The sequence below is a fragment of the Setaria viridis genome, chromosome 2 (assembly GCF_005286985.2).
Source record: "Setaria viridis chromosome 2, Setaria_viridis_v4.0, whole genome shotgun sequence".
Classification (NCBI taxonomy): Eukaryota; Viridiplantae; Streptophyta; class Magnoliopsida; order Poales; family Poaceae; genus Setaria; species Setaria viridis.
The window spans coordinates 42,947,317-42,970,477 of record NC_048264.2 but is presented as its reverse complement, the minus strand read 5'-3'; the positions used below and the strand labels follow the sequence as shown (position 1 = coordinate 42,970,477).

Sequence of the window (23,161 nt, the reverse complement as noted above, 5' to 3'; positions counted from 1 at the left end):
ATGGATGTGCCCAGACATCTCTCTTTCGATCCCTTTACGCATACCACCGCGCAACTCCCCGAAGAGAGTAGCTGTGTGAGGCATTTTTCGGAAGGTGATCACGTATGTCTTTACGTACTGCGCACGTAGCGTGGAATTGCAGAGACAGGAAGACAATGACACACCCAGGTATACGCCAGAATAGTCTTCTCAAGAAACTGTACCCGTCACTCTTGCCGGTCTTCGGTCTTCAGTACCAAACAAAACCATGAGTTGAACTGAAGCCAAGCCCTGGTGCCAACCGGCCAAGGGAAATTGCCGAGCTGTTTGATGAGGTGACACTGGCAAAAACTTGTTGTTTCCGTCTCTCAATTTAAGAGTTGCTGGTGGTGGTCAACCTTGGACCGGTGGGCAAAGTGGTCTGACCCCAACTGTACCATGATCCGATCACGGAAAAAGCAGGAGCAACACGACGCGACCGGCGTCGATGGGCTACGTACGGTACGGCGACTCTGTTCGGCTTTCATCTGTGTAGTCTACGGCAGGTGTTTGGTGGTGTGAGCCAAAAGCTTCATTACTCAGCAGTCCAATGATGGAACATGACCAGACATTGGTGCTACCATTAGTCAGCTTTGTGTCATGTAAGCTCGGGTGTTTGATACACCCGCTAAAGTTTAGCACCAGTTACATCGGTTACATTGGATGTTTGGATACTAGGAGTATTAAATATAGGCTAATTACAAAACTAATTGCACAGATGGAGTCTAATCCGCGAGACGAATCTATTAAGCCTATTTAGTCCATGATTTGACAATGTGGTGCTACGGTAACCATTTACTAATGATGGATTAATTAGGATTAATAGATTCCTCTCGCGAATTAGTTCAGGAGTTCTGCAATTAGTTTTATAATTAGCTTATGTTTAATCATTATAATTAATATCTAAACATTGGTAAAGTTTAGCGCTGAACATCTAGACTATCGTGTGTGGCGTGGGCGGCCTGGCTCTGATCTCGATTGACTTTTCTGTGCCTTTTTGTATATGGTGTATATGTTAAACTACAGGAGTAGGGTACAGTACAGGTCCTTTTCTGGATTCTCCGTGTCAACATGCGTGTATGATGGCATGTAGCAATGTTCCTTCGGTCCTTTTCGGCCTGACAGAGTGGCAGATCTTTTTGCGAGTAGCGAATGAAACGGGGATCAAAAGGCGGCTGCCATACGAGTCACGCGTGACTCAGTTCCCGAGGGCAGCGCTGATGCGATCCCTCTTGCTACAGTGCTACCCGAATCCGGAGCATGGACATGGACAGTGACATGGCATGCGCCATGGCACGGGCAGCCGCAGCAAAGACACGAGGGCAAACAAACTAGTTTTTTTATATTTAATAGGCTGCCTGTAAACAGTTTGCTAATGCCACAAGAGAAATAAAGAGGGTGAGGACGGCATCGTTTCTCACGCACGAAACCGAGCCGGCTGACGGCAGAATGACCGAAGACTCGGCCAAGCCACGTTATGGCGATCTTCAATGCTAATTAAACGGAACTAATTATAAAACTAATTGCAAAACCTCTAAGCTAATTCGCAAGACGAATCTATTAAATCTAATTAATCCATCATTAACAAAATGGTTATTGTAGCACCGCATTGTCAAATCATGGACTATATCCAAACACTTCCCATGCATTTTCCCCTTCTAGATCTGTTGCCGCGGCGCCTTCCCTTCATCTCTCCATAGTACACCCAGTGCATCGGCCTGACCTCGCTGAGGAATGGTGTCCTCCGACGCGCTAGCCCAAATCCTCCTAAGCCCATGATCCATCTCCGATCGCTCTTCTTGCACTCCAGTCAGCCTAATTTCTCCCAATTCTTGTCGGCTCCTTTTCCCATCTCTTGACGACTCCAATTTCTCTGCCCCAAATCCATTCCTCTTACCCACCTTAGAAGACATCATCCCCAAACTTTAAGCAACATGGATCGACGGGTATCGAGAAAGCTCCGTTTGAAATCTAGGCGAGGCGTCGATGCTCCTGACGCACGTGGTACATGCGTCGGTGGTGGTACAGACATCGAAGCTCCAGCCGCTGGTGTTGAAGCCACCGGTACACTCTTGCTGCTAGAGGTCCAGCATCTGCTCCTACCACCGATGCATGGCGGCCATCGGCATCCTCTAGGGGTTCCTTCCCGGTTGATTTGTCTCCGAGCAGCTCAAGAAGAAGAAGGTATGTTGCTTATAATTTTTATGATTTTTTTACTTATTATTTTAGCATTGTTGTTTGTTAATTTATGGGTTAGAATTGCAACTTGCTAGGTGAAATGCATGTAGTTATTAATTTTACTTTTTTTTATAGAAACTATTAGAAAACTATGCATTGGAAAATGTTAGATCTAAATGGATATTTACCGGGCTCCCTCTTTTCTAGAAACTACTGTCATACTCTGAAGTGGGGTCGAGGCCTCCGTTTTCGTCCATGGATGGATACCCTGTCGCGATTCACCGGTGCCCCCACACGGCGCGGCGCGCCGTGGTCGCTGATCGCATCCATCTACGCGGTTTCGGGGCTCGGTCCCGCTTGTTCCGTTGTTCTGTTCGCTAGCGCCGTCCCGGGAGATTCCACCCGGTGTTGGGCGCTGGCCACTGGCACTCTGGCAGTGGCATGGCAGCCGGCCGGCGCCTGGTGGTTCACACGGGCACACGCCCCCGGCTGGCCGACGGCGGGCGTGCCATGGCCCCGTGCGCGCGATGCACGCCGGCCGACCATGCCGCGTCGCGAGTCGCGCGATACGATGCGACCTGCCGCGGCGCGACCCTGATCGATCTGGCGGCGTGGTCGCGAACTAGCGACGTGGCGCACGCATTTTTTTTTTTGGTCTGTGGGGAAACCGGCAGCCGCTGCGGGTGTGGTGCTCGTCGTGCGTGCTGACTGCTGAGCTTTTGGGGTGCCCAGGGGCCTAGCTGGGGGAGCCGTGGTCGCGTCGCGGTTCCACGGTTTCGGCGTAGCTTCTCACACCTGCAGTCTCCCACGGGTCTCTCGCTGTCGTTATCGCAGCCAAAGCAAAAGACACAGCACGTCAGCACGAGCTTGTGTTGGACCGGACCGGCACTCCGGCAGAGCACTTTCGCACTAAAGGGCCCGAACTAGGGAGTACTTCACACGAGGGTGTACCTAACTAAGCCCACACTAGAACACACGAGCAGAGAGGCCATAAGTGACCATACGGCCTGGCCCATTATCTTCGGTTTGGGTTTTGTATGACGAGCAGAGCCCATTGGTAACCGTACGGCCTGGTCCATTATCTTGCGTCTCTGTGCCAAACCAACCAAACCAGCTCCTCTCACTCACACAGTCACACACACCCGGAAGCCGGATAGGGATAGACCAGCTTGCTAGGGTTTCGGGGGAACGGGGAATGGGGAGAGAGATGGAATCCGATGATGGCAATGGCTATTTTAATCCGCGGACAACTGGCTAGACTAGCAGGTGAGCCATGCCACGTCGGACAAGTGGCATAGCGGTGATGTGTCTCCACATATGTCAAGAGGCCAAGGCGGGGTGGAACTGGGTCGGGAGGTCGCGTCCCCGGTTTAGGGAGATCAAGGTGTCAGATTAGATGTTTTTCGAGTCTAGCGTTCAAAGGGCTGGAAAGAACCTTTTTTGCCACTCACGAGTTACATGCATCATCATCGCACGGCATGACTGAGACCGAACGAGCGAACGGGGATGGTAAGATTCGTGTTTACTCGTCTTATAAGGCCCTTAAATACAGCACCTAGAGCCCAAAATATCTCGTCTTGTTTTCTTACTAGTGCAGTGTGTGTGTTTCAACGGTTCAACCTTTACCTATACCGGTTTTCAACACTTTTATTCTCTGTTTTGCAGGAAGCAAGAGATGAATATAGACCAATAATGTGTCAGCTCGTTGCGGAAGAGGATACGACAGCTTCATCCACGTAACGTCGATGGGATCGTTTCCTACATGCATGGTCTCACGCAAAACACATGTAGAGATAAGACAGTATCTACTCGCCTCGGATGCGCAAATACAGCGTCTGATCGTCGAGGCGAAGTCTTCTAGTCTCCCCAGCGGGCCACAATTCCCACTGTTACCCCCACCACAGTCACCTTCTGGAGGGATTTACATACCATTCACCCATTGGCAGCCTCAGTTTTACCCCAGTGGCGGTTATCATGGAATTCGGCCTCCACTTCACCCCATTCATCAGGTTGGACCATTGCAACAGAAGGCTTTTTTTGGATGGAAAAACAGGCTCAGAATCCCTCAACTGGCCCAATTGGAGCTGTTCAGAACACATTTCCTGGATTCATTGGCTTGGGGGAGCATTTCCAGTCTTACATCATTCCACGTGATGGCTCACAAAGTAACTATGGAAATGCCTGCCAAAGTGTCACTGGATATCCTCCCAGTAGCTCCAAGGAGCAAATCAGGCCTTGTTATTTTCACTTCTCCATGGGTTCCTGTAAGAAAGGTGAGAGCGCCCGTTCTCCCATGGGTCCGATTCTCCTAAGATGAATGACATGAGGCAAGTTCAGACTCCTGAGTCATTGCCCATGTTGGAGAAGGAGATCAGTGAGCTCCTGCTTTCGCTGCGACCACCGAAAGCCCCAATTGATTGGCCGATATCTACATCAAGAGGTATGGAAAGCCTCTGAAGATTGTGGGTTCATGCACGGATGCCCAGCAGCATGATGACAGCCTCACCTGCCTGCTCACGATGCTTTGCACCACCAGAGTGATCGAGAGGTTTTTCTGATCCTGTGTGTGTGTTGCATTATGTCAACTGAGTACTTGGATGATGGTTTCAACTGCAGACAGGGACTGTGTTTTCTTACTACTGCTATTTCAACTGCAGACAGGGACGGTGTTATATTGTCCCGGTGGAAGAGGCCCCTAAGTACTTGGATGATGGTTTCAAATTGGTTATGTCTCCTGCTAGGAAGGACAGTGACCAGATTTATATTACCTTTGAGCCTAAAAGCACATTCACCAAAGAAGATGTTTGGAAATACTTCAGGTATTGCCGTCTAATTTTAGTACATTTTCTCTACCTATGTCTTTGTGTAGCTGTAAAAAGTAATATCATGATATTTCTTATTCCAGCCAGTATGGTCCTGTCAGTGACGTGCAAATTCCACTCCGGAAGAAACGCATGTTTGGTTACGTGAGCTTCATGTACCCTGGAACTGCAAAACGAATCTTAGCAGAAAGGAGTCCCACAAACCCTCATTTCATATGCGGAGATCAAGTTTTTGTCAAAGCCTGGAAGGAAAAGCATGAACTAGAGTAAGGATCTATTACTTAGTTCTTTTTTGTTGCTTGCTGCTTGCATATTGTACTTAAACGCAGCGTAAACATGCAATTACCACCTTCCGTTAAAATGATAACTCATGCATGGTTTAGTGTGTTCACGCCTAGAATCTTACTGTTAAGTGTGGCCGACACTTTCTACAGGCTGCTGCTCACGGCACCTCTGTCGAACGATCAGCGGGCCGGCTCCTCATTCCGTCAGCTGCATCAGATTGCCGAGCCCGGTCAGCAGCCGCTAACAGCGCCATAGGATCTTTGCTGGTTAATCCGCAACACTGCCTAGTTAATTCAATTTGTGCATGAACAATCTCAACACTAGCAACATCGATTTGTGCTGCATATGAACGATTTCTGTAGCAGCTCTAACAGGTTGTAAGAAAAATGAATTGTTTGCTGAAAACACACGAGAATTTATAGATCCTACTTGGAACGAATGCGATAGAAAGTGTCCAGATTAACGGAGTACTTTTTTTTTTGAAAACGGCTTAAATTTGCAATTGCATCGAGAAGGAAAAGGTAGCAAAGGCTCCCAACTTTTTGACAGCCCAGCTGCGTGCTCCAGTCCAAACGTACCCACGTCGTGACTCGTGAAGTCGAAGCAAAAGCAAAAAACCCATCCGTTGTACAGCGGCCGACCGACTTCCTCACGGCGCAGCGCCGCTCCCCGCGCACGGCGAAAAACCCTCCCCCAACTAGCAGAGGCCACCGCCTTTCCAATTCCACCCCCGCGGGAAAATTTTTATCCGCGCGCGGAGTGCCATTTCCGCGGCGTACGGCGTCGCCGCTCTCGATCAAGCCCCCTCGCGCCGCTCCGTCTTCCGCTCCCGTCGTCCCCTCCATCCGCGCCTGCTTGGTGCCGTATGGTCCCGTGCTCCCCGAGGAAGATGAGGTTAGTGCGCTGGGACCGCAGAGAACTCGCCCTTGCACCGACTTGCGGGGGTTCTAGGAACATCTGGTACAGCGGAGGTGGTGGTTTCGGTGGGCTTGATTTCGCTGAGTTCTGGAGGTGGGGAGGCCCTTGGAGCGCTAGGGAGGTTCATGGTCGCGCCGTCGCGGGTGCGGTAGTTTATCTAGCGTTTCCTCTTGTTCTGCGATTGCAGCGGTTCGCGGTGTATCTGGCTTGATAATCGGAGGATTAGGTTTCGGTGAGCTTTGGTTGGATCCTGGAGACGGATATTTGAAAGGAACAGTTCTCGATCATCGGTTCGTTGTGGCATGGCGTGCGGGAGATTTGGGGGTTAATTTGGTGGCGACTAGAGTTGCTAAATTCCGCTAGTAAAGCCGGTTCAAAAATAAAATCTGGTAGTAAAGGTGGAATCTGCTCATATGCTGTTAATTTTGGAGTTATGGAAGAGGAAAACACGAATCCATGCCCATTGTTTGTTCTTTTCTGTTGATGTGCGGGGAGGATGATGCAGGCTTTTCATTCTTGATTGCGTTACTGCTCTCCATGGTTCTGTGGTTTACTTATACTTCGAGCTTCCCACAAAGGAGTCGCCTGCATTTGCTGATGCCGAATCTTGCTTCCTGGATCGCACTGATTTACAACTTCCTGTTATCTGTGCTGCAGTAAACAAGAAATGGAATTAGAGGAATGCAAGAGCTTGTTGATGGATAGAGTCCGGCTGCTTCATCCTCGGAACCCCGAAGGGATCGTTGCCCACATCATGTCATCCAAAACACCTGCAGAGATCAGACAACTACTCGCCCCAGATGGCAAAATAGCTCCCCTGATTGTTGAGGCGGCGCAACAATTCCCGGAGCTACCACAACTGCAGCCACCTAAAGAGCGGCATGGTTTACGACCATTCCGCCACTTGTGCCCTCAGTTTCATCCAGTTGACAGTTTTCAAGGAATTCAGGCTCCATTTAGCTGGAACTATTCATGGCCTCAGTTTCATCCAAGGGGCATTTCTCATGAATTTCAGGCTCCATTCACCTTTCCCCATTTGCAGCATCAATTTCACCCAAGTGGCATTTCTCATGAATTTCAGGCTCCATTCCTCTTGCCCCATTCACAGCCTCAGTTCTGCCTCAGTGGCATTTCTAGTGAGTTTCAGGCTCCATTACCGCTCAATGTTCAAATTGGACCATTGCACCCTGGGCTGCCTCAGTTACATCCAAGTGGCAGTTTTCATGGAATTCATGCTCCGTTCACCCCCATTGGTCCTACTGGAGCCTTTCAGAGCCCATCTCCTGAATTCACTGGCTTGGGAGAGCTCATGTTGGAGAAGGAGATAAGGGGACTACTGTTTTTGCTGCGACCACCAAGTCTCCCAATCGAGTCTCTTGCAAATATGTACATTGACAGGTATGGGAAGCCTCTGCGGATTGAGGAATTCCTCGCAGAGGGCCAGCAGCATGGAAAGGTTGGTTGTAGGCTAACAGATCTGCTCGTGCGACTTAACACCATCAGAGTCATCGAGAGGTTTCTTCTGATCTTATGCACCTCAGCTAGTTTCACTTTAAATAGATGTTTGTTGCTTAGGTTCAATGTACTAAATAGCGGGCTATAGCGGCGCTATAGTGGTTGATGCTAGTTGCTGCTACAATAGTGTTGTACTAATTAGCGGGCTATAGCGGCGCTACAGTGGGCTATAGCGGAGCTATAGATACGCTAAATCCCATAGCCCGCTATTTTGTACATTGCTTAGGTTGCATTATTTCTCTCAACTAGTAGCAAATTCTTTTATTTTTCTCAGCATTCTCATTATGACTACCACCTAGAACCTTTTTTGTTAACCATGTTCAAAATTTTCTTGGAGCTATGTTTCAAGTACTCTCATAACCGTCATTCTTCAAGACGATTTTTGAAAGTCGCCTCTTTTGTTTCAACTTCAGAAGGGAACAGCTTTATATTGTCCCAGTGGAAGATGCTCCTATGTACTTGGCTCATGGTTTCAAATTGGGGATGCCTCCTTCTAGCAGTGATCCTAACAAGATTTATGTTACTTTCTTGATTGGAAGCAAATTCACTGAAGAAGATGTTCGCAACTACTTCAGGTATCGTCATGCCTGATGCATCTTCACATGAAGCCTCACCTGTTATGTAGTTATGCAGCTGTAAATAACATTGTAATGATATTTGTGCCAGTCTGTATGGTACTGTCAATGATGTGCAAATTCCACCTCAAGGAAGACGAAGGTATGGTTATGTGAGCTTCCAGGACCCCAGAACGGCAAAACAGATCTTATCAGAAAGGACCCCTCATTTTATCTGTGGAGATCAAGTTCATGTCAGAGAGTACAGGGACAAACATGAACTAGAGTAAGGATCTAATATTTGGTTGAATTCTGTTGCTTGCTGCTTACATATTGTACTTACACACAGTGTAGTCCTACTACTACCACCATTTCCTGTTAAATGGTATCTGTTGAATGGTTTAACATGTTAACACCTAGAACCTTTTTTGTTAACCATGTTCAAAATTTTCTGAGCTATGTTTCAAGACTCGTAACCTCCATTCTTCGAGACAATTTTTGAAAGTCACCTCCATTGTTTCAACTTCAGAAGGGAACAGCACTATAATGTTCCAGTGGAAGACGCTCCTAAGTACTTGGCTCATGGTTCGAAATTGGGGGCGCCTTCTGCTGGAAGTGATCCTAACCAGATTTATGTTGTTTTCGTGCCTGAAAGTAAATTCACTGAAGAAGATGTTCTGAACTACTTCAGGTATTGTCATCTAACTTTAGAGCTTGGTGTATTTTGACATGAAGCCCCTACCGGTGATGCAGTTATGCAGCTGCAAATAACATTATCCTGATGTTTCTGCCAGTCAGTACGGTACTGTCAATACTGTGCGAATTCCACCTCAAGGTAGGCGGATGTACGGCTTTGTGAGCTTCCATGACCCTGGGACGGCAGAACGGATCTTATCAGAAAGGACGCCCCATTTCATCTGTGGAGATCAAGTTCGTGTCAAAGCGTACAAGGAAAAACGTGAACTACCGTAAGGATCTAGAATTTGGTTCTGTTGCTTGCTGCTTACATACTGTACTACCACAGTGTAAACCTACTATTACCATTTCCGTTAAATGATATCCCGTAGCATGTTAGGACCTAGAATATTTTTTGTTATCCATGTTCCCATTTCTCTGTGAGCTATGTTTTAAGTACTCCTGTAATTGTCTCTCTTCAAGATGATTTTTGAGAGTTAACTCTAAATGTGTTTAAATTTCAGACATGGACAGCGTCATGGTTCCAAATTGGTGATGCCTTCTGCAATAACTAATTCTAACAAGATTGTTATTATCTTCGACCCTAAAAGCACATTCACCGAAAATGATGCTTGGAATTACTTCAGGTATTTCCATCTAACTTTAGTGTTTGCTGCATTTAGACATTAAGCTTCTACCTATTATGGCTTTATGCAACTGTAAATAATATTATCCTGATATTTCTTCCAGCGACTATGGTCCTGTCAATAACGTTCGAATTCCACTTCAGAAGAAACGCAACTTTGGTTATGTGAGCTTCAGGTATCCTGAGACAGTAAAACAAATCTTATCAGAAAGATGTTCAAGGACCTCTCACTTCATCTGTGGAGATCATGTCTTCGTCGAAAATTACAATGAAAAACCGGGACCAGAGTAAGGATCTAATACTTGGTTGTTTTCTCTCGCTTGCTGCTTGCATATACTGTCGCTTGCTGCTTGCATATACTGTACCTCCACAGTTTAAACCTAGGATGTTTACTGTTTACCATGGTCAGAATTTGCATGAGTTGCTTTTTCTCTTTTACAGTGGCCATCAGGCCACTCGTTACCACCATTTATTAATTTACTAGCCTTATTTGCTATACGCAAGTTACAAACTAAAATTTATATATCGTTAAAGGTTGGTTTTGTTGGTTCAAGTCCCTGCAAGATAAGTTTACTAACTTAAAAATATGAACTGGTTTGGTGTTTGTTCACTATTTCTTTATCACCTTTGTGACATTCAGCTCTTCTCTCTTTTTTTTTTCTTTACATGTTCTGCAATAAAGGCATTCTATTTTGTATTTTCAAACTTGGAAGTTTCAATTTGTTGAAAAACACAGGACAATGGCTCGGGAAGGTGCCCATTCTATCCCTGGACCACATGAGGTGTCAGATGTTAGCGTTATCCACAAGCATCATACAGGTGAGTAATGAATAAAAACCCAGGCTTCGTCATGTGTTGCTCCAGGTGCATTTAACTTAAACTGCGACAATATATTTTTCATTGAGTTATTTCTCTGCGCATCTCTACAGGAGAGCAATTATCAAATGTCCATGAGTTGTTTGGGAAGAAGCCGAATAAAGGGTGTGATCAAGGAATTGTTACTGAAAAGAGCAGTACTGATGTTGCACCAGTCATGGTTTCACCACCAACACACAACCTGTCTGTTCACTCTTTAAGTGAATCAAGTCCTTCACAAGGTTGGAGCATTGTCCATTTTTGGCTTGTGTTGTGCTGCACCTTTTCCAGTCACTTTAATAGTAAACTTACTTGATTCTGCAAGTCTTGTAGGTGACAATACCACAGAATCATCACATGTGTCAGATCATTTGGATCAGGCATCAGCAGATCAAAATAGGTGAGATTTCTTGTTTATGTTATCTACAGTCAGCTACCTTGTATTGACTTGTAGTACAATTCACTGATCTAGTGGGCACTCTTAGTTTTTGTGTAACATAGAAACATTAAAGGTATTCATTTGGCTCTGCAAATAGCCATTTAGGGCTTCAAAATATTTTGAACAAATCATTTTGGTATTTGAGCATTTTGGGCGGTGCTGCACTGTTGTATATTCTCTTTTTTATCACACAATTAATCTGACTGTAACATATGGACTGTGCAGTCTATTGTGCAGTGATGACTTGAGGCTTCCAGAAACCCTTGATGATGTTTACTGATGTGTGAGGAAGTCTGCGAGTGTACCATGAGCAAACTGAAAGCACTAACCACACACTGGTTGGTGAATGGTGACTTGGTACTATATATACAGTAGATTATATAGTTAGATTATTAGATATATGTGTTTTTCAGATGCAGTTCGGTGTGCAGTCAGCAACTGGAGAGGTCAGGGAAGGTGATTTTGTTAGTTGAGCTGAGTCATACAAAAGCTGTTATGACTTGCTGATACATCTAGACATATATGGTCGGAAAGGTGTACATCGGGGCATAGGTCGAGTAGGTTCATGTAGAAATATCCTTTTTGGAATGAGATTATAACCATGCTGTCTAGTTTAAGATGCATGGGAACGGTACATGTAGCAAAGTCGTCAGTCTAGTTCTGAGAATCTTGGAATGGAATGATGGATACTGCACCTGTAGGTTTGTTTTTGTCATTCTCCGTTAATCTGTTGGGTCATCTGTGATCGTATCGAAGTTGTACTGCCATCATCTATTGCGATTAGTTGCACCGGCCGAGACATATGCTTCCTAGGTTGCGGTGTTTCTTCCACACCTCGGCTTCCATCCGGATGGACCGGTCCGCCATCGCGCCATCAGAACTTTTTGCGAAAGGAGTCCGTTCTGGCCTTCGGAAGGCCGCACGTGGAACGGTGGAAGTCACTCCAAACACGCCGTTAGCGTGAGCATCACATCGCATGTCCTGGACTCGATGATGTCAGGAAGACAGGAATTCCTAATCAAGACTACTGCTCAAATTTCACAGGAGCTACGCAAACTTGGCCGATTTGCTCCCTTGAGACATTTCCTGACCTGGAGAACGAGCTCAAATTTCTCCTGGACTTGCTGAAGCCCCCACTCCAAGTTGAGCTTCTGCCAAAGCTGTTCTTCAAGTATGGAGACTGTAGAATCTCTGCTGGTAGACGGAATCCAACCAAAGGGCCAGGATAGTTACAGCCTCATAACAGTGCTCCTGCGGCTTAACAACACCCTCTTATGATCTCTTTGTTATGACTTCAGCTCTTTCTATTGTTAGTTATGTATGTGTTATTTACAAGCAGCAGTTAAACTGTCTCTAACCGTTAAAGCACGTTTGGCAGATGTCACGAAATACTTCAGCTACTGTCATCTAACTTCATACCAGGTGCAGCTTCACATGAACTTTACCTGTTCTGTTATTAAATAGCTATATTCTGCAGAAATTCTGTCAATAATGAGCCTCAGCGATGCCTACTTTGTTAAGAAAGGAAACATGATCATGTTTAAATTAGATAGCACCTGGTACTTCAACGGCCTCCGCCAGATGATTGGGGATTAACGTTAATAGACTGAACTTACAGACGGTACGTCAGAAAGAGGTCTTTTAACACCCCACCAAGAAATGATTGGAACTACGAAGTACAGGTGCATTTGTAATTCACGCTAAGCAGCCTTGACCAAAAGAGAATCTCAAGGCTAAACAGCATTACAGGATTACAGTGGTACAGAAGGCTCTGCCTGTATGGCCCTCACACACCGTTAGGCTACTATTTTCTACATGTTTGTTCAGCAGATGTAGTTAATAGTAACTAGCAATCAAAGTAAGATACCCCTAGAACTAGATAACCGAGTGTCTCGCAAACCATTCTGGCATAATGCAGTTCTCTTAGATGGCCACTCATTTGTAACTGATATGGGAATGCGACGAAGACTTTACACCATGTAAGGGGAGGCGACATGAACCATACAATATAAGCTGTAGTTAGTGATGTATTATAGACCCACTGATCATCGAGTATCAAGTCAGCAATGAAGCCCATTTCCTGAAAACAGTGAACCAATCAATCCTATGGAAACCATTATATCCAAATAAACTCCAAAGAATCCGGAAGAGCTGTGTAGAATAAATCATCTTACCATTAAGAGCATGGGCTCAAAAGAAAACCATTTCCCACCAGCTAGCTATCTACCGTCTTGAAACTAATTTTTTCCTTGCGGACTTCTCTGCAAAACCTGTCAGCAGCAAGCTCTGTCTGAATGTATGGTATTTCTCCAAGCTAGTCCCAGCCCACCTCTGGCAAAACCGCTCATCTGTGGGCACAAAGGAGCTCAGAGGAAATGGACCCTTTGGAGCTTTCTTCAATGAGACGAGAAAGCGGTGGCGGGGACGAATTCTCTGATCAAGGGACAAGCTCAGGTACATTGGATATTTCGTTAAGGACTGAACCTCGTTCTTAAGGTCATTGACCAAGTAAAGATATTTTGGCTTGAGATTGTCCTCCAAGGACAAAGATAACACCTGAAAAGAAATGTGTAACGACACATCTGCCATGAGACACGTGTACATCGAACAACAAACACAATTGTAAAGAGAAGACAAGAACAAAAGGATGGGCATGTGAAGAAGTAATACCTGAGTAAGACTTGTCAATACTTTGAGAATATCGGAGTTTCTCATTCCAATACTTCTCAGGAAATTGATGCGAGGCAGGATTCCATCCTCGATGCTGTAATGAAGCAGCTGCGGGTGCTTTGTGACCATCTTAACAATGCTATCTTTGGGAGCACCTAATTCTTTTGATAGAAAAAGAGATCGAGATTTCCATGCACTATCAATTTTCTGCACCAGAATCTGTGGGCTTAGCTGCACTACTTTGCCCACATCTCTCTCCTCAATACCTACTTCTTCAATCAGGTACCTTACAGTTGGCTTCAGAGACTGCTCAACGCTGTAAGAGAACATCGAAGGAGCAGAAGAGACAATTTGCCCTATTCGTGTACTCGGAACCCCAATGCTCACCAGAAAATCAACATGAGACTTCAGATTGCTAAGAGTGTATTCCAGAATCTGTGGCTGCCTAACCAGTATCCTCTTCATATCCTTGCTTTTAACCCCGGAATGTAGCAGGAAATTCAACCTTTCTTCTGCTGAAGCCTGACTAATTTGAAAGCAGGCCATGTGTCTCTCGTAGATGTAAGTAAAATGAGATTCCTTTAGTCCAAATGTGCACAAGTAATCAACCAGCGGTAACCATTTATCATCGAAGTCATATTCTTCTTGCAGTTTCTGGAACAAACTTCGAGAAATGCTTTCATTTTTCAACTGCAACAACAAACAATTGTTACTCAGGGCACCCCAAAATACATAATATGGACAAGCTACATTCAAGTGCTGAGTAACTTACCTCTACTTTACTTTCCATGTTCATAAGATCTGTTGATGATCTTCCCACTTTATTCCTAGGATGCAGAGACTTAAATTTTTCTGGACTGCCATATTTATCACGAGCTTTGGGTTGTCTTCCTTCCCAGTTTTCTTTCATCAATGGAGTTTGCAGTCCTGGAGCAATAGACTTTTAGTATGAAGTAAAGTAGCCACTGCTTCTAAAGGATTCAGCATAGCTTTTAAGATACCTGGCCTCTTGCTTGGAGCACGAGGGTTGTTTGAATACAGTACACCAGGATATTCCAAACCTGACATATCATCCTGAAAAATTAACCAAGCATTAAGTTAGGATAGTGGCATAGATGAAAAGTACCAACTGTGAGATTGTTATGTTCCATGGATAAATAAACAACAGGCTATACAAACACAAAATGTTTCCATGTTCAGCATTCAACTATCATGTAATCTGAACTCAGTACTAAGAATTAAGGGATTTTTTTGGGGTCCTCAGTGATTAATGTATTTCAGTCTCCCAGATTCCCAGTCAACCATTCAGTGGTTCTTGAACACATTGAGGTACTTTATTCACAATATTATGCATATTGTGTTTTTTTGGGAGGATATACATATGGGTTTCGATGGGCTGATATTCAGTAAATATGTGCTGTTAATCAGTTACAGCCATCCAGCAAACATTTAGCTAACCCCCCGAGCCCTTATGGTATTACTTCACAGTATCACACGGCAGGGAGATTTGGCCATTCTATATCTTAAAGTCTTTCTGCGACGAATACAATGTTTGGAACATGGGCCATGGAGAATCTACCCAATGCTCATGCTTGAGGAACCAGACGCTCATGATCTAACATCAATCATGCCATAGTACGTAGTTCCTTTACAATCTGGTGAATTGTGGGGGAACAGAATAATGAAGACGAGCAATTGTACACCAGAACTGTTAGAAGGAAATGCAGGAAAGCGCAAATGCTACAAGGCCAGTAGTTGCATTCCCGTGTATAATGTGCATTTGAAAGCCAAATGTAAATCGCAGAGAGCAAAAGACTCGCATTGTGATTTCATTATTTGGGTCTCGTCGTCCTATAAGAATCGAGCTGTGTTCTAGCAAGGAAGCCTATGCGGACGATAAGTGGGGAATGGTTAGTAGCAGAGTGGCAATGGGGTTAACTTACATCGCTGTCGTAGCCCTCGTCGTCCCCCTCTTCCTCGAACTCCTCGTCGTCGTCGTCATCCTCGTCGAGGTCGTAGTAGGGGTCCCGGGAGCGGCGGACGCGGCGGTTGGGCTTGAGGAGGTGCACGTTCGTCTGGAGCGAGAACGCGACGCCGCCGGCGCGGGCGCGGAGGGCGATGGCGGAAGCGGAGGCGGCACGGGCCGGGGCGACCCGGGAAGGGAGGCGAACAGAGAGCCGGAAGGCGGCGAGCCGCAGTGGCGGCGGCCGCGGCAGCTGGAGCTGCAGCGCCATCAGGCCGAGCGAGGCGGAGGGTAGGACCGTAGGAGGCGTACGGCGCGGCCTTGGATTTTTGTTTTGGATTTTTATCTGCGGCGGTGGGGGTGGGGGTGGGGGTGGGGGATCGGTTGGGGTTTGGATGAGGACGAAGAATCTTTGCTGGCGGACTACGTGGAGCGCTGCGGGCAGCGGAATCCGCCGGCAGGGGGCGCAGGGAGGAGGGTTTAAGAGTACTGGGCCGGGCCTTGTTCTTGGTTGGGGTCTTTCTCCAAAGCTTTTGTGGGCCGCGGTGGTGGTGGGATAAAGTAAAAACCTGGGCTGCGCAATCGAGTTATGCATGGACACAACAAAAAAAACAATGGGATGTTGATTAGAGATTCCGTAAATAATCTTCTGCAAGCAGCCAAAATCCTGGCGCCGTGACGCAGCCATGCTTATCTTTGAGTACAATAGATTTGCTGCTCTCCCAGAGCTCCTGCTACTGTTCACGAATGAAGGTCCGGCAGCTGTTGCACGTCGCCTGATGCTGCGTACCAGCGTGGCCTTCTTCTTTATTTTTGGAAACGGATGCCTGAACAGAGCTGACGTCCGTCCCTTTCGAAAAAAATCGAGCTAGCTTGCTCTTGCTCCCACCACCCCGCACCGCCCCAAGCCGGCAGCAAAAGGAGGTGCAAGTCGCTGGGCTACCGCCGCCGTGGTCGCCAGCGCCACCTCGCCGCTTCCCCGCAGCCCCGGCCGCCAGCGCGCCACTTCGCCGAGCCGTCGCCGCCGCAGGCGCCAGCATCGCAGTGCCGCCTGGGCCTCCCCGCCTCCCGCCGGTGCTGCCGCTGCCAAAGCCTCCCCCGGCCCTCCCTCCGGTGCACAATACGGTTCTACTAGTTAGTAACGTGTACAGAGCAAACTATATTATTCAACGTCAGTGGAAAAAAGTAGTTGAAATAGTGAACATAAGAGGGTTAACAAGGAAAATAATATACAAGTGTTGTACCGACAGCTCTAAATATGCTAAGGATAGTGGCTTGTCTAGATGTAAAGGAGGTTGCAGGAAAAAGATATAGCTAACAAAGAAAGAAAGTTTTATCTTACCTGTCATTTAATGGAAATGACCCCGACAAATGTATTTGAATGAAATGGCAAGATAGACTAAGTTGATGTAACAATAAACGCTACATCCGAACGTAGATCCTTCAGTCTCGTTTTGAAAACATGGCAATTTCACATGATTTGAAGCAACTCAATTCTCACACACGATATCAGGAGAAATCCCATGTTCCAAATAGTGTTCGTCGGGAATAAAGAATGACCAAATCCTCTACAGATAAGGTCAAGGTACGATCGTATTGACAGTGATCGCATTGACTCTCTGATGGGAAGTACTGAAGGCCTGAAGCAGCGGTGACCAAATTTAGACGAGGATAAACACGCCCACCAAGGCGAACAGGTTTTGGACGGAATGGGATCACGGCATCACTCTACGCAGTCCCCACCAGTCCACTGTCCACCACCGCCGTCACGCCGCGGTAGCCGCGCGCCACGGCTCACGAGTCCCGCGCAGGCGGTGGCCCACGGGAAACGCGAGCGGGTTCCGCCGGCCCCGGGGTCAACAAAACCCGACGACGCGGAGCGCAGTCCGCCTTCACTTCAGAACACTTCGCGAGCACAGTCACCATCTCGCCTCTCCAACACCCCGTCCCCATCTCCCAATTCTCTCCGCGCCCCCACCCCGTCTCCGCCGCCCGCCGCGTCCCTCCGGCTGCGGCGACCCGACCAGCTATGGTGAGCCCGTCTGCCCTACCTGGTCCTGTAGACTTTCTTCCATCGCGTATTCGGCCCTTTGTTTTGTTTATTGATGGATGGATGGAAGAATCATCGGGGGATGAAACACGCTTGTTCGGCCTGGTTAGAACAATCCGCGCTAGTATCCTCTACGAGTTCTCGCAGATCCGTGCGATTCGATCCTGGCTCCCTCTACCGAGGCGCGGATTCGCCGTATTTTGTTGCTGATCCGCTGGACGGCACCTGGTGTGAATATTGTAATGCATATGTAGAATCTAGGTTCTGTCTGGCATGTAATATTTTTTCCTTGGAAGGAATATCAGAAGATTCGTCCTTAAGAATCTAGTCTAGCTTTTTAAAAGGGATCCGCCTTTTGCAAAAAAGATTTCCGTCAGCCTCAACCCTTTTTTGCCCCATGTTTCTTCTGTTTATTTGTGGACATGGTTCTGATTCCATGGACCGCAAAGAAATCCATGTTAGAATTCGAAAGTGAGGGTACTCCTTGATGAATTCAGAGTGATTACATGTTATATGATGATGTTGTATTAAGATCTGCCTACAAATTTTGCATGAATGTCATCTATGCATTTAGTTAGTATTCTGTGATGTTCATCATATCCTTTAGTTTAAATTGTTGATTGATGTGTTATGCTTGCCGCTTTCTTCCCATTCAAGGGTTAGAAAGTTGGCGGGAAGGTGGCGGTGGGTTATTGCTGGCTAGCAACATGCCAGATTTGGCCGTTTGGGATACCAATAAGCCAGGTGTCGGTTTTCTGAATGGCGAATGACGTGCTGGTGTAGGATGAGTTTTACGTTACGTTTGCATGAACACACCAGATGTGTGCTGGTCTCGGATGAGTTTTGCATTACGTTTGCATGCAAACATCTGACGTGTCCTGGTATAGATGAGTTTTGCCTTACATTTGCATGCAGATACGTTATTCTTAATTTTTTTGAGGACAAGTTGATTTGCTTGTGCATTTTCATGGGCTAGCCATTCTGATTGTGATATATTATTGAGTGTTTTAAGGACATGTTGATATATTTTTAGGGGAATGGAAAAAAATTTCCTTGAACAAACTAGTAAAGAGAAAGCACATTTGTCAAAATGAGAAGGGGTATGTGGGCAAAATCTGGCGACAGCACAATAGGGCATTGATTGTCCTTTTTCTGAGTAGCCGAGAAGTTGATATATAAATCACTTGGACTGATTATTCAAACAGAATTTGTTAAACATATTGGTCTATAAATTATTGTTCATCATGCCATGAAAATGTTGCTATATCTCAGTTCCTTGGTACCGCATTAACCCAACGCAATGTTTGTTCATAACATCTCTTTGGATATGTTCTTTTTGCAGACTACCTCAAGGCGTGTTGCTGATAGGAAAATTGCACGATTTGAGAAGAATATCACAAAGAGGGGCGCTGTTCCTGAAACAATCAAGAAAGCAAATGATTATCCTGTTGGACCTATTCTGCTTGGGTTCTTTGTCTTCGTTGTCGTTGGATCATGTAAGTCCTTATGTTTCTGATGTTTTGGTCAAGTAGCTGGTCTTCCTGCATACCCTTTACCCTTTGATAGTCCAGTGCATCTGTTTACCGACCAAATCACCTCTGGACCATCTGTTCCAAATATTTTAATCTTCAAACCAGAGACAGTTTCTCCTCAGTTGTTTCATATTACAGTAGCATGCTTATTGTTTTGAGTAGTAGTGTTTTTTATACGTATTTCAATTAACTTGTGCTAAAATGTTTGTGGGCTTTTTTTTAAACCCAACTGTTACCGGGTATTTGAAGCATCAGTTTGTTTTATAATATCTAGTGTTTCTTGGCAAAGTACTTACTATTTAGGTACTTCATGCTTTGAATTCATTTAATAACATAGTCCTTAGATTCAGAAATTGGAATGCACTGACCGATCCCAATCGGTTACATGGTTTGCTCTAGATTTGTGTTGGTGACAGCTAATGTTACCACCCATAGGCATTAGCTATTCCAATCTGACAATGACTTGTAGTAGAATTGAAAAAGTCATAAAAATTGCAGGGCAATGATTTGATGTCACCATAGCTAATTGGAGGGCTTCCTTAGCCTTGCAGCATCGCAGTTTTATATAGCATGGACAAATTTCTTTCTCTTTTTTTTAGCAGCGTGTTTATTCACTCTTTTAATAGGAAATTGAGTTCTCTACTCTTTTCTCCATGCAGCTCTCTTTCAGATCATCAGGACTGCCTCAGGTGCTGGTCTATTCTTTTGAGCAAGCCCCGTGCTTAGCTTACAGATTATATGGGTGAAGTGGAGGAACATGGTTGAGATATGCAGTTTGTCAATTAGTAAACAAAACTGTCTGGCGTAGCTGGTAATCTATGATGCTGCCCTATAATATATTGTAGTACTATGGATAAGTGGAGAAGTTTAAGTTATATGGTTACCATATATATGTAACATAGTGGTACTGGTAACTGGTTAACCCTAGTCGCTCGGGCGATTGGAAAGATGCTTCGGTAATGCATATTGCTTGAAGTTATTGCTCGTGTTATATTTCAATGTGCCATGGCTTATGTTGGTCGTTTTGTGATTTATCGACTCTCGGATATTCTTGGGTTTGTCATTTTTGCTGCTCCTATGATCAACCTGGAGGAATCTAGCTATTGGTAACTTCTACATTAGTGAACTGGTTTGCCTAGGAATCTCTTATAGGTATAGAGAGCCTATGAGGCTGTGATGAACAGAGTGCGTATCTTTTGGACTTCGCGGTAGCTTTGACTTTGGAACGTGTTCAAAAGTACATTGTGAATGCAAGAATCGATGCCTCGTTAAAAAAAACCCAGAAGGATGCATGCATCGATGTGCATTTGCACATGTGGAATAACAAATGTACGATCCAAACGCTCCTGGTCAAGGCAGTAGCAGCAGTACTTGATGTCGTGAATCTTGGTGTGTTGCTGAGGCTAATACTACTACTGTGCACAAGGCTCGCGATTCTTTTTTTCGAAAGGGCGGCAAGAGAGTTGCCGCAAAGTTTTATTAGAAGGAAAATAAAAATAAAAAGAAAAGTGAGAGGCTCGTGATTCTGTCTGACTGACTTGCTCTCCGGTAACTCTTTTTTTCTTTTTTGAACGTAAACTCCCTGGTTACTCGGATAGCTGTTACTGCTGCTCAACAAACTGGGGAGAGTTTCTTGGGCATCATGAGTTTCTGCTGTGGAGTTTGTTCCATCGATCGTTACAGCAACGACCGCGTCTTCCAAGCGAGATAGAACAGCCATCCCATGGATGAGAAACGCACAATCCCATAGAAGGAACTACCAGCGAGATCGAATCCATCCCATAAATGCGAAACGCCCAATCCCGTAGATTTCTTCCTAGTTCCTGCCTCGATCAGTCCGTCCTGCAAACCCTAGCAACCATCGTCTTCGCAATCGATCAAGGACTCCAGTGGCATGTAGATCGAGTGAAGATGAGGGTGAACTAGTGTGCTTCAACCTGCAGAAAGTGCAAAGCCGATTGTTGATTGAATCGTGGAGAGATTATTTTCCAGGTTAGTTTCGTCTTGATGGCTGAACAATTTTCATCAGGTACATGGGTTCCATGCGCCCTTTTCCTCTGTTCTTCTGCGCATAGGTTTGTGGAAAATGGTTGTCAGAACTGGAATCACTTTCTTTTAGAACTAGCCGGCTGATTAGCTTTGGGATTTGAATCTCTGCAATTAGTCGCACTGGCGTCTTGGTCAGCAGTTGCCAGATACGATGCTCCTTCAAGATATCGTACAATCGCTCAAATTCATCTCGTAATATTATTAATCCATCGTTTTACCCGAATTCACGGGAATGCAGAAATGCTCGGCAAAAGGAAGAACACGAGAGACGGGCGTCCCCTAGATACGGGGAAGCCCACGAGGCATCCTCCCAACAAGTACGGCGCCGCCACTGCCATGCTCTCATCGGTCACTCCTCTCTTCTTGGGATATGGTAAGAATCAGTTCGTGCAGTGATATGCGTAGTGGATTCGATCTCTTTGTAGTCGTTGATTTCCGTTGGAATGACTTCCCTGCGCAAATGATTTCCGATGGAACGGTTCGCGTGTGAATTGCGATTCTGAATTTCTGATGCAGACCTCGCCGTGGTGTACTGCACGGCCGTGACGGCGCAGGGCGACCTGAGGCTCCTGGCGTGCGTCATCGCGCTCTCCTCGATCCTCGGCGCGATCGCGGCCGCGGGAGCGCAGCGCCTCATCGGGGGCCGCCGCGCCGTCCTGCTCTCCGGCGCCTTGCTCTGCTCCGGCGCGCTGGCCCGGAGCCTCGCCGCCGGCTTCGCGGCATTCGCGGCCGGCGTCTTCGTCGACGGTGTCGGGATGGGCCTGGCGCTCATGGTCGTCCCGGCCTACGCCGCCGAGCTCAGCCTGACCTCCGCGCGCGGCGTGCTCGCGTCGCACCCCGACGGCTTCGTGTACCTCGGCTGCATCCTCGGCTCGGTCTGCTACTCCTTGGGACTCTCGAAGGTCCCGGCGGACGTCGCATGGCGAGTGGCCGTAGCCTCCGGCACGGCCATTCCGGCGTTGCTCAGCGCCGCCGCCCTCCTCATGCCCGAGTCGCCCCGGTGGCTCGTGGCCCTGGACCGGGAAAGCGAGGCCCGGCGCGTGCTGTCCAGAACGTCGGCGACACTGGAGGAGGCCGAGCTGCGCTTGCTCGAGATAAAATCCGAACTCGGCAAACACCACGACGACGGATCTTTCGACGACGTGCCCGCGGCGATGCCCGCGACGCCCGGCCGGTGGAGGGAGGAGTTCGGGATGCTGCGGGAGCTTGTGGCGCGCCCGACGGAGTCGCTCCGCCGCGCCGTCCTCACGGCGCTTGTCGCCAAGGTGTTCCAGCAGGCGTCCGGCATCGGCTCCATCCTCCAGTACGTGCAGCGCGCGTCCCGCGACGTCGGCGCCTCGTCCGGCGCGTGGACGCCGAGGGCGCTGGCGGTGTTCGGGTTCGTGGTCGTGATGTCCTTCCCCATGTCACTCGTGCTCGTGGAGCTCTGCTGGCTGCTGGTGAGGGCGCTCGCCGCTGGCTTCCGGCGGCGGCGCGCGCCATCCCACCCGTCGCACCGCAGCTGCAGCCCCGGCCACGTCGGCATGACCCGGAGGCAGGAGCAGCGGAAGTGGGCGAGGGGCCTGTCGGCCACCATGCTGCTGTCGCTGATGGCGCTGGTGTGGATCGCGCTCGGCCCGGCGCCGTGGGCTGAGGCGGACGCGTCGTCGCGCGGGTGCCCGCGGTGGCTGCGGGCAGCGGCGGCGTCGGCAAACAAGGCTGTCAGCTCGGCGATCTTGTCGAGCTTCGCGGGGGTTTACCAGGTCGCCGCGGTGTACGGCAACCTGATCATGTGTCATTCGGTCATCGTGGTCGTCATGTTGTTCGGATGTGCTCATCTTCTTGGCTCCAAAGTGAGGGGCGAGTCCTGAATCAGTTAGGTTCATGGTGGTTTTTGGTTAGGTTAATCCAAATAGCGTGAGCTTTGCATTTGTACTAGCGTGTCTACAGTGCATAAGTTTTTTTTAAAAAAAAATTCTTCGACCAAGTGCATATACCTCCCAACATCAACAA

The 23,161-nt window shown here is 47.2% G+C and overlaps 3 protein-coding genes across 3 annotated transcripts; 2 read left to right on the top strand and 1 right to left on the bottom strand.

Annotated features, from left to right (window-relative positions):
• The first annotated feature begins 5,891 nt into the window (after positions 1–5,891).
• On the top strand, positions 5,892–11,620 carry LOC117845230 (uncharacterized). Its single transcript, XM_034726195.2, has 12 exons — positions 5,892–6,197; positions 6,879–7,736; positions 8,150–8,311; positions 8,403–8,576; positions 8,820–8,981; positions 9,085–9,258; positions 9,490–9,612; positions 9,716–9,898; positions 10,348–10,430; positions 10,541–10,708; positions 10,800–10,866; positions 11,131–11,620. The coding sequence occupies exons 1-12, from the start codon at positions 6,169–6,171 to the stop codon at positions 11,183–11,185; spliced, it is 2,238 nt and encodes a 745-aa protein (XP_034582086.1). The 5' UTR covers positions 5,892–6,168; the 3' UTR covers positions 11,186–11,620.
• Positions 11,621–12,531: 911 nt separating this feature from the next.
• LOC117845231 (transcription termination factor MTERF9, chloroplastic) lies at positions 12,532–15,869 on the bottom strand. The gene is made up of 6 exons (XM_034726196.2): positions 15,519–15,869; positions 14,577–14,649; positions 14,348–14,502; positions 13,576–14,265; positions 13,080–13,461; positions 12,532–12,985 (listed from the first exon to the last, which is right to left on the bottom strand). Exons 1-5 carry the CDS (start codon positions 15,807–15,809, stop codon positions 13,129–13,131), a joined length of 1,542 nt encoding a protein of 513 aa, XP_034582087.1. The 5' UTR covers positions 15,810–15,869; the 3' UTR covers positions 12,532–12,985; positions 13,080–13,128.
• Positions 15,870–20,556: 4,687 nt separating this feature from the next.
• Positions 20,557–23,161, top strand: LOC117846379 (polyol transporter 5). Its single transcript, XM_034727530.2, has 3 exons — positions 20,557–21,112; positions 21,408–21,542; positions 21,686–23,161. Exons 2-3 carry the CDS (start codon positions 21,410–21,412, stop codon positions 23,017–23,019), a joined length of 1,467 nt encoding a protein of 488 aa, XP_034583421.1. The 5' UTR covers positions 20,557–21,112; positions 21,408–21,409; the 3' UTR covers positions 23,020–23,161.